An 11385-nucleotide genomic window follows, 5' to 3' on the forward strand; every position below is an offset into this window, starting at 1 on the left:
TGCTATTGGGAACTAGTGCCCACCAGTCACTGTCCTCAAGATATCATAAGCTTAAGTCTGTTCTCCCAGTGAGAATCAGAGAAAAGACAGAGGCTGGAACTAGAGTTCTTCTCTAATGCTCTTAAAAGCCCTGAGACCAGGGACAGCTAGGTGGCTCAGTGAATAGAGCACCAGCCCTGGGTTCAGGAGGACCTGAGTTCAAATCCAGCCTCAGACACTTAACACTTACTAGCCATGTGACCTTGGGCAAGTCACTTAACCCCAAATTGCCCAGCCTTCCCACCTCCAAAAAGAAAAAAAAAAGTCCTGAGCCCAGCAGAATTTCCTGTCTCTGGAAGAGGCTTTCTATAAAAGCACTAAATTTCTCAGTAAATCATCAAAAAGACTATTAGATAGAGATAAGAGACCCATGAAACATATCACAGAGGTCTCCAAAGCAGGCTTGCTAGCCATGTGTCCCATGCAAGCCACTTAACTTCTATTTGCCTCAGTTTCCTCAACTGTAAAATGGGGATAATAACAGCACCTACCTTAAAGGTTGTTGTGAGGATCAAATGAGATAATATTTGTGAAAGCATTTAGTAACGGGTCTGGTATATAGTAGGTGCTATACAAATGTTTATTTCCTTCCCATAATAATTCTGATTAAATTTTAAAATGTGCCTGAAATATTCAAAAGTGGTGTCATGCCATAGACTTTTTGAGAACAATTGGTTGTTAAACATTTACTAGCATACCCCTAATTAGAGTATTCAAGGTTGACATTGCAGAGCAGGCAGTGGGGTTGTATTGGAAATAAGATCTTTGACTCGTTATTGAAGGGAGGTGAAGGAGAGATCTATCTTCCTACCTTCTTACTGGTTTACATGTAGGCCTTTGAGTTCATGTTAGTGTCCTACATTTTGGAATCCACTATTCTTGATTTCTGAACTCTTTGTCTCCTGCTTAGAATCAGTTTCTGATGGGAATCATAAAAGAATCAGGAAAGGAATGAACATAATCAAAACATTTATTGAGTACTTACTTTGTATAAGACACTGTAATCAGTTGGGGGCACAAAGACAAAAAGTAGACAATCCCTGCCCTCCTATTGGAAGTTAGAGGTAGGGAAAAGAAATGTATACAAAGATAGGGACCTGCAAGGAAATCGGAGGGCCTCGAGAACCCTAACAAGGCAGTGGGAGTGGGCTCAGGGAAGGCTTCAGCAAGGAGATGATCTGGCTTCCTGTTACACAAAGCTCTTGTTCCCCCAAGGTAGACAGAATTTCCCGATCACCACCCAGCCAGGACCAGGAGGTCCCCTACCACTGGGCCAGGCCTCCTCAATCTGTTCTAAAACGATGCAAGCTTGGTAAGCAGAGTCAGTCCCTTCCCTTCTCCCAACCCCCAGCCTCTCTCAGTATTGTTCTTCAGTCCCTTTCCCTCCCAGGAGTTTTTCAACCTCATCTTCTCTTTTGGGGGAGGGTTACACTTAGCAGATATCATCAAGGTTCTCTCTCTCTTAGTGAATAAGAATCTCTGTTCCTTGATGCTCCTGACCCCGAAGGAACTGGCATGAAGAAGGGCCCTCTAAAAGCCTGGTCCTTCAACTCCTGATTCTTATTTTCCATTAATAACAATTCCTGGAGTAAAGGTGTGGAAACCTTTTCCCTTTGGGTTGGAAACTCAGTTGGGGAGTAAGTATATTTTCTAAGCTTTTAGTTCCTTTGGACCTCCATGGCCCTTTCCCTTAACCCCTTCCTCTCTAGGTATCTCTCCAGGGCTGGATGGCACGAAATCATTAAGGAAGTCACCACTCACCCACCTGCAGGGGTCCCCTGCCAAGGCCCCATGGGATGAGTTCTGTAGCAGCTCCTTGACCAGTTCCCTAAGTAGTGAGCCTGAGACCAGACCTCCAAGCCCTTCCAACTCCTCCAGACCCAGGGTCCACCCTCGCTCCCAGGAAGAGTTCTCCTCTGCCAGCTTAAACCTCATCAGTCCCAAAGCTGATTCCTTAGCTCAAGCAGGCAGCAGTACCCAGAAGTACTCAGGTGAGTAGCTCTTCTCCCGTCCCCCAGATTGGCTCTATCATAGCAAGGGAGGGAGGAAGGTGAAAGAAATAGGAAGATGGTTAGGTAGGCAGAAACTGGCCTTGACAGGTCAGATCAAGCCACACCCTGCCTCCTTCCCTGCCCTGACTTCCTCTTCTCATTTACAGCCAGAGCCAGACTCCCAGGCACCCAAGATGTCTTTGAATTTTGGGCTGACCGTCCTGCAGTTCCCCATCGGATGCCTTCCCAGCACATACCCCTGGTGAACAGTCCCCAGGATGGAGGCCAGGATGGCTGGCCCAGAGATCTGGGCTCCAGGTTGGAGTGTCTCAGGACCCAGCTGAACAGGTAAGGTGCTGGCTCCAGGATGTTTTGAGTGAGGAGCAAAGAGGGAATAAAAGGTTCAAAGGCAGGCCTTGGAATTGGTGCTGTAAGAGCTCCTCCTAATGGTCAACCAGGGACACAATGAGTGTCTTGAATTAATGACCACTTTTTATTGACAAACCATAGAATCTTAAACTTGAAAATGGGACTTTAGAAGGTATCCAGTTCCTTCCAGTGCAGGAATCTTTTATATGCATTTCCTATTACATTTTCTAGCTGTTAGAATTATGCAATTGTATAAATATATAGGTAAAATAATGAATTTTAACCTTTTTGTGTCATGGATTCCTTTGTCATTCTGGTAAAACCTTGAAACCCAATCCCAGAATGTTTTTAAATGCATAAATAAAATTAAATTTAAATTAAATTAATATTAAAAAACAAAATAAAATACATAGACTTACAAATAAAATCAAAGGTGAGTAAAAATAAAGATGTAATTTTTTTCCCATTCAAATTCCCTGATCCCCTGAAATCTAAGGGGTCCATGGATATGGTTAAGAACCCTTAAACACAGAATAATAGATAGGTACATACATTCATGCACACATAAAAGAAGAATGTATTACGTGCTGCTATATGCCAGGCACTGTGCCAAGTGCTAGAGATATAAAAGCCAGCAAGACAGTCCTGCCCTTAGCTCCCAGCAGCTGGAGACAACAAAACAAAAAGAGGAACCAGGTATGTAGAGAGCAAGTGTGGGCTAAATGTAGTAGTTTGGCTAAAAATCTCATGATCCATCAAAGCCCAGTGTGGCTCTAAGATCAGAGTCCCACTCTCAGGACGGGAGGGAGGAGAAATAATTACTTCAATGTATATAACTTTCCTTTGCCTATAAATTTCCCAACCCAAACACTTTAAAACATAATTAGCTAAATGATTTCACTCAGTAGAGCCCCAAAGAGGGCCAGGGGAATGGTCAGCCTCACAGTCCTTAATGGGGTAAAAGTAGGTCCAGTTTGTTGGTGCCAGGGTTCTGCTAAAGGCATAGCAGAGTAGTGAAAATAATAATGAGAAGTGAGAATAATAAGTAGTGAGTCACTAGTGGCTGGTATGAAGGGTAAGAGGCAAAACTCTATCATGAGTAGCCCTCAAGGCAGAGAAGAGAGAGCCATCCTTCCCAGTCTGCTTTGCTCCCTGGTGTCTCCATCCAACCCTGACCTCCAGGATCTCTCTGGCAGGCTGGAATCTCAGATGTCTTCAGATCTCAGCATCATTCTGAAGCTCCTGCACCGCCATTTGTCCCAAGGGCCCCCTGCCTATGACCCTGTCTCTTCAGCTTCAGAGTCTGTGGACTTGTTTCCTCCTCCCCCTCCCCCTCTTGCTACTGTTGCTCCTGCTGGTGGTGCTCAGGGCCCTGGACCCATGAAGCTGCAGGGTTCTTTGCCTAGAGAAGACCCCACACCCCTTGGACAGGTGAGCAGAGCAGAGCTTTTCTCCTTGGTGGGCTTGGCAGAATGGACACTACTCTCTCACGATCAGGATTCATTTACAGTGACACTAACATACATGCAACAACTACGGCCAGGACATTGATTCCAGCTTTATTCTCTGTCCTAGATTCTACTAATATAATAATTAGGGCAAGAGCTTGAAGCTCAAGTATCATTCAGAAGGGGTTGCAAAGAATTTTTCTTAACTAGTTCAGGGTCCCAGAGTTTGGATGCTGATTACTGGGGCCAGAGGTAGTACAGAGAGACTCAGGACTTCTTTTTTTTTCCTTTTTGGAGGGGGGAAAGCAGGGCAATTGGGGCTAAGTAACTTGCCCAAGGTCACAGGCTAGTTTTTTGGGTTAAGTCTCTGAGGGTGGATTTGAACTCAGGTCTTCCTGACTCCAGGGCTGGTGCTGTATTCACCTAGCCGCCCCGAGACTCAGGACTTCTTATGCTTTTCCACTGAGGAATGTGGGAACCCCCAACTGGAGCCAGGGGTGTGACTTTCTAGTGAGGAACCTGTTGAATTTCATGGTGGGGGACGGAGGAAGGAGTAAATCTCAGACAGATCATCCAAGGAGCAAAAGTCTGTAGGCTAGAGAGCCAGAGGACAAGTTAAATACCCCTGAGGTCATAGGTCAAGAACCCCCAACTCCCCCCCCACACACACACACAAATATATCAGTGCCTTTAGGAAACAGGAGTTTATCCTAGGCAGGTGAGACTCCTTTCACAAGGTAACAAATGAAGTCGAGGACAGCTGAAATCCTATTCCAGGTGGGAAGTTACAGATTAACAGAAAGATCTATTAGAGCAGTGTCAAATTGTAGGAGTTCCTGAGTTCAGCGGTCCCTTGGCACTCTGCTTGCCTCAAACTCTATCTTATTAAACATGAGTTCCTAATGCAGGCTGTGGGGGAAGCCTGTCCGAGAAGTCTTTTGCTATTGATAAGTCCTTATCTCCACCCAAGGCAGACTTGATTGGACTTTTGCTTCTCTCCCCCTCTAAGGTTAGAGCTGCTTTGGTCCTTTCTCTGTAGAACCAGCAACCTATTGGCAAAGAGATAACCTCTTCTAGGTAGCACAGTGAATGGAACCCTGGGCCTCAAGTCAGGAAGACCTTCATTCAGATCTGGCCTCAGATACTTTACTAGACTTGGGCAAGTCACTTAACCCTGTTTTCTTCAGCTTCCTCATCTATAAAATGAGATTGAGAAGGAAATAGCAAATCACTCTAGTATCTTTGCCAAGAAAACCCCAAGTAGTGTCACAAAGAGTCAGAAATGACTGAATAACAAACCTCTTCAAGTCAGAGAGTGTTAAAAAGAGGTCCAAAGGGCAGCCAGGTGGCGCAGTGAGAGCGCCAGCCCTGGCATCGGGAGACCCGGGATCGGTTCTGGCCTCAGATACTTGGCACCCACACAAAATAACTGGCTATGTAACCTTGAGCAAGTTACTTAACCGCAATTGCTTAAAATAAAAATAAAAAGAGGTCCAGGGGAGGTAGTTTGGGGTGTTAACCAGACATATGTGTGTTTTGAACTGAATACTTCTAGGATGTGCTTTAGCAAAAGATATCCAAACCTGAATATCTTCAGGATGCAAAGAACTGTTTCCCAATCTTTTATTGGATTCTTTCTTTTTTTTATTTATTATGAACATGATAATCATCAACAAACAACATTTCAATAGTCAGTCAACTAATATTTTTAGTGTCTACTATGTGCCTGGCACTGTGCTAAATGCTGAGGTTACAAAGAAAAGCAAAAGACAGACCCCGCTCTCAAGGAGCTTCCAGAACTGAATACAGAAAAAAAGAAAAGACTGTATATGAAACCACTAACTTGTTCTGATTATGTTACAGAGGTGTTTTTTTTTTTAAAACAAGTGGTAATGAAACTACCTCTTTTGTGTCTCTGTCTGACCTTTTGTTTTCTTGTGTATTTTAAATATTTTATTGATACTCTTTTATTTCATTTCTTTCACTACCCACTAATTCATGGGCACACACACACTCTCTCATAGAAGACCTTCCCTTAGAACAACTAAATATAGTTAAGCAAAACACATAAACACATCACCCATGTCTAAAAAGTTTGTCTCATTTGGCACACCTCTATTCCATCTTGTGGGTTTGCCTCTGTAACATATTCTTCCCCATGTAAAAGTCCTGTTGTTAGAACTGCAAGGGCAGAGCAGCTGGAGGGCGGGTGGAAGGAAGCTGCCGAGGAATACCCAGCCTCCCACTCATGCAGAAGCTTCCTTGAGTCAGGATATGTGAATAGAAAAGAAGCAGGACCTCTACGTCTGGCTTTTGGAAAGTGAGCTTTTTAATTCTGGGAGATGGAAGGAACAAATAAGATCTCACAGGAAAAGAAAGGTCCCAGGCGTCTTCCATTTGGTGTCTATTACTGTATTTCTCTTGTCTTTTGAATATAGGGCTGGGGCAGAGCGAGAGCGCCTCATAGGTCTCTTGTGTGTCCAGTGGCTGGACAGGCATTGCACTTAATAGGAAATAATTTGGGATAAGTTGGGATTTTGAAGTCACCAAAGACTGAATTCTTGATTTATACATTGGTATATTTCTTCCTACTTCCTAGGGCAGAAAAAGATTTAGAGGTCTGATAAGGTAAGGAGGGTGTTATACATATTTATTTTTAAATGAAAGCTCATCATAACTCATGGGAGAAGAATTTTATAACACTCTTTGAGATAATTAGCAAAATCCTGAAATGTTACAAAATTGAGGTTAAGAATTCTTAGTCTAACATTCTCTAGCCTAAAGGTGGAGGATTTCACCAATGATGAAACATGCTACCCACCTCTTCAAAAAGCTGGGATGGACTCAGGGTGCAAAATGAGACTTTTTTTAGATATGACCAAGGCTAGAATTTGTTTTGCCTGATTATGCATAATTGTCACAAGGGTTTTTTCTTTCTTTAATCAATAGAGGGGAATGGGAGAAAAAAGCTATTTCTGTTTACTGAAAAAGTTTCATTTAAAAAATATAGAGGTTTTTTTTTTTTTTACCATATTATCTCTTGACATTTCTACCAACTCTTGCAATCTGTAATGTGGGTTGGATGTGGAGCGGTAGATTTCTGAGAGGTATCTTTAAGCAGGAGCAGGAGGTCCTTTCAAAAGTGGGGAGACCCTGTCCTGTTGTTCCTTGGCCTGAAGGATACCTATCATTCACACTTTCTTTCTCCCCCCTTTCCAGACTCCAAGCTACAGTGACCTGGAAAAATATATTCAGAAATGAAGAGATTCTTCGTTCAGTGACATTTATCTTCTGGTGGCATCAAATGATATCCTGACCAGCTTCTGTCCCCTCAGTCACCCCCTCTGAGATTGCATCGAGTATAGGGATTCAGATGTCCCCACTTGCCCTCACTCCTTGAATACCTTTAATCCTTCCCCAAATAGCTGGACTTCCAGAAGCACCCCTCAGATGTGGCTCAGCAGCATGACTGGTCTATCTAGGAATCTGACTCACTGATTCCTATAACAACTGACACCCTTGCTGATAGGACTGGGTGTTCCATATATGTATAGGTATGTAGGTAATATAGGGGTTTGAAAAGTAGGAAGACATCACCAAGGTTTGGGAGTGAGGCTTCTCCCAAACTCTCTACAGCATGGTCTCTAAAGACATTTTTTCTAGAAAAATAGCTTCCAAGCACCATCTAAGATGAACCCAAAACAACATTGTTTCATTAACAGTAAGGCAGGCACTCAACATCTTTCCCAGATTCTCTTGCCATCTTCATAAAATCATGCTACAATGGAAGAGGAGTCCTGCAATGTGAGGAAAGAAAGAACATTACCATGTGATAGAGTATATTAGAAAGCACCCCAGCACACCCAGGACGGCCTGCTAGCACGGGTTCTTTGATCTGCTTTTCTAAAGGAAAGACAGCTTCAAAGGGGTCAACAATCTTACTTAAATTAAACATATATAAATCATTCACTAGTCTAGGGGAAAGGTCAGCACCCTGAACGTGGAGAAAATACAAGCAAAGAAACAGTAAACTGGGCTCCAACTGTCTAACCAAAGTAATAGACCAGGGAACACCAACCTGGGTTCTCAAAGGAGGGGGTGCTCCTTAACAATGGCTACCCTCAGTCTCATCTGGCCATATCACAAGGAAACATTCTTCCCATGAGTGAGCCCCAAAATAAAACACCAACCTCCCAGGATATATAGTTTTCAACTAATAGGCTCAAAGCCAGAAGGCATCGTGTGATTCTGTGCCAACTAGGGTTAGTACCAAAAGGTGTGAAAGCCTTCCTGCAAGCAAGCCTCCCCATAAGCAAACTTTCCCCTAAGCGAGCTCCTCCCCCAAAGCAATATAAATCTCTATATGGGCCCTATGTGACTCAGGATGTGTCACAGCTGTGAACTGAGCAAAAGTTCAAGGCAAAAAGACATACATGATTGAAATACCTGTGTACCTTTAGACCTGGGAACACAGTTCCTGTTCCAAGAGAAAAGGGGACACGTGGTCAAATAGGCCGATTAATGGACAGGGAAGATCTAATATTCCATTACCCGTACATAGAGAAAAGAACCATCTAGTTGTTCAGGGCCAGGTTTTTGAGGACCAGTGGGATGAAGAGAAAAGATCTCTGGTCCTCACTGATAGATATCCAGAATCTAGAAAGAAGGACAAAATTACCACCCTTCCCCCACAACTAGAACTAATTATACATGTTCTGAGTGACTTCTACCAAGAAAAAAATGGTCTCTGGCTAGAAAACTCAGGCTGCCTTCTGTGGTTATCACTTCCCTGGAAAAGCATAGCTTCCAATCCACTTACAATGGCCTTTGCTCCTCTGATGTTTATCCCAAAGTGACTTTTCTAATAGATCTGCAATGCCACTTGGACCTCTTTGGGGAAGTTGTGGCATTTAGCCAGTTAATAAATCCATCAAAACTCATACTGGGTTGTATGCGTGATATAGCTGTGGGTTGTCCAGCTTAGTCACTTACCCAGATCCATAATCATATCAGTTGAGATCACCTTTAAAAAAAAAACCCACCAAAATTTAAGAGTGTGGAGGGAAGGACAAGCTTAGATAAGTAGTAATAAATTCATATTCTGGGCAGTCACATCATAGAGTCCTGGGAACGGGAGTGTGCAAATGGCAGAGCTATAACTATGGTAGGGGCAACTGAAGCACTGTCCCTAGGGTACTAAAATTGAGGTGATACAAAATAATTAAACTCCTACACTCCTTCTAAAGGAGATTAAGGAAATGTGAGTTTTGTGTAGGACTGAGAGTCTTGCAGGATTTTCTCTTCTGGGGATTTCTCTTCCTCCTCAACTCCCTCACCTTCCCCTCCCCCTCCCCCCATAGATTAGGTTTACTGGCAGAGGAACAGGAAATCAATCAATTGATAAGCATTTGTTAATGCCTACTATGTGCCAGGCACTGAGCTAGATGCTGGAGATAAAAAACCAAAAGTGGAATAGTCCCTTTTATTAAAGTTTGCATTCTAAAAGTTGGTGTGGGGATGGGGGACAACATGCAAATTTATAGTTATATTCAAACCTGGTAAGAGGTAGCCTTGTGGGAGAAGGCGCTAGGAATTAGGATGACCAGGAATAGCTTTATGCAGAAGGTGTACTGTGAGATGGGTTTTGAAGGAAACCAGGAATTTCAACAGGCTGAGATGAAGAAGGAATGCATTCTAAATAAAAGCATAGAGAAGGGAGATAAAATGCCATGTATTCATAAGAAGGACGTTTTGGCTAGGCTGTATTGTGGAGAAAGAAATGACAAAATTTGACAGCTTATTGTATAAGTGGGATGAATGAGATCAACCAAGGATGCCACCAAGGTTAATAAACTGACACACTGAAAAGATAGATGGCGGTGCCCTTGACAGGAACAGGAAAGCTCAGAAGACAGGGGGGAAAGAGGAGAAAAGAAGGGAGAAAAGAAAATGAGTTCAGTCATGGACATGTTCAGTTTGAGATGACCAGAGGACACCCATTGTGAAATGGCCAACAGGCAGTTGGGGATACAAGACTGTAGTTCAGGAGAGACGCTAGGATAGAGATGACAAGCCTTTGACAGTGTGTAACATTTTAGAATGTCAAACTTTTTTGAAATGTTGGTTAGTTTTGTTGAATCTTTTTTTCTTCTTTATTGTAGGGGATGGCTCTCACCAACCAGATGTTGAGGGTGTGGACAGTGGAGGGATACAGTAGGAAATGTAGATAACATAGAAACAAAAGATAATAATAATTTATCTAAAACCATTAGATCCATAGGAGTAGATGGGATCAGCAAGTGAAAAAGTATAGAGAAAAAGAAATTTACATGATAAACTTATGATATTTAAAAGGAATAGCAAGTTATACACAACAGATCTGTAGTTTCATGGGCATTTTTTTTATTATGCTATGTTATAGAAATACTTGTTTTAATTAATTTTTTAAAAGTACAGAGAAAAAAAAGGAAAAAGGGTCCAGGACAGTTATGTGGGCTATCTCCAGAGTTAGGTGGCATGGCATTAATCTTGCTTTAGGAGAGCCTATTAAAAAAGACACTTTCAAGTCAGGCGGGTAAGAGGAGCATGAAACAAACAAAAAACAACATCACAGAAACACGGAGAGGGGAGAGTGTCCAGGAGGAAAGGGTAGTCCTAGCGAGTCAAATGCTACAGAAAGGGTACAAAGAATAAGGTTGTAGAAGCAGCCATTGGATTCGTCAATTAAAATCATTGCTAATTTTGGAATGAACAATTTCAGTTGAATGATGAAGTAGGAAACTAATCTGCAAAGGTTTGACCAGTGTGTAAGAGAAGAGAACTTTGAAAGAGTTTGGCTGTGGAAGGGAGGAAAGATAAAAGATGATGATAGCTTAAGGGAATGGTAGGATCTAGTGAGGGATTTTCAAGAATGAGGAATACAGCAGGGAAGTAGCTAATTGTTTTTGGGAGGGAGAGATGAAAGATTAGAGGGAATGATAATGGAGGCAATCTGCTGGAGAAGATAGGAAAGGTTGAGGTTGGCATTGGTGAAGAGAACTGCCTAATTATCAGAGATTGGAACAAAGGAAGACATAGGGATGGTTATGGTGTCAAGGGGCAATGCAGAGAAGAGAAATAGCCTCAAGTTTATTCACAAGGTATGAAACAAGATCTGCCGAAAGAGTTGTTAGAGGTGACTGGCTGCTGTCTTTCTAAGAGTTAATATAATCATTTATATCCATATTATTATTTATCATCCTGTTAATAAATTATATATGTAGTAACTTTGATGTAAACCTAAGGGACCAAGGCTTTTGATATATGAAGAGTGACTCGTAATGGGAAAAGAGGTATAGGTAGAATGGGAAGAGATATTAGATATTTTAGATACTTTAGATATTTTGCCTATTGTCTTGCTGTGCTTTTGCTGAGGTTTAGTGAAGAAACAAACTCAAGTTTTAAGTAAAATCCTAGTTTGGTCATTATGCTCTTATAGTCTTAATAATTGAAAAATAATTATAACTTTGTAAAGGACAATAATTTTAAAAGACTTAAGT

General features: G+C 42.2%; 1 protein-coding gene across 1 annotated transcript in view; it reads left to right on the top strand.

The window, feature by feature from the left end:
• The window catches only part of KCNH6 (potassium voltage-gated channel subfamily H member 6), a 43490-nt gene extending 33909 nt beyond the window's left edge, over nucleotides 1-9581 (top strand). Inside the window, 4 exon segments of the mRNA XM_069076854.1 lie at nucleotides 1749-2030; nucleotides 2198-2378; nucleotides 3596-3830; nucleotides 7213-9581. Coding sequence (XP_068932955.1) covers nucleotides 1749-2030; nucleotides 2198-2378; nucleotides 3596-3830; nucleotides 7213-7329 — 815 coding nt within the window. The 3' untranslated portion in view covers nucleotides 7330-9581.
• The last annotated feature ends 1804 nt before the right edge of the window (nucleotides 9582-11385 follow it).

Source organism: Petaurus breviceps, unplaced genomic scaffold, assembly GCF_028583685.1.
Source record: "Petaurus breviceps papuanus isolate PSGF00001 unplaced genomic scaffold, PetGlider_PUasm1.0 90925, whole genome shotgun sequence".
NCBI lineage: Eukaryota > Metazoa > Chordata > Mammalia > Diprotodontia > Petauridae > Petaurus > Petaurus breviceps.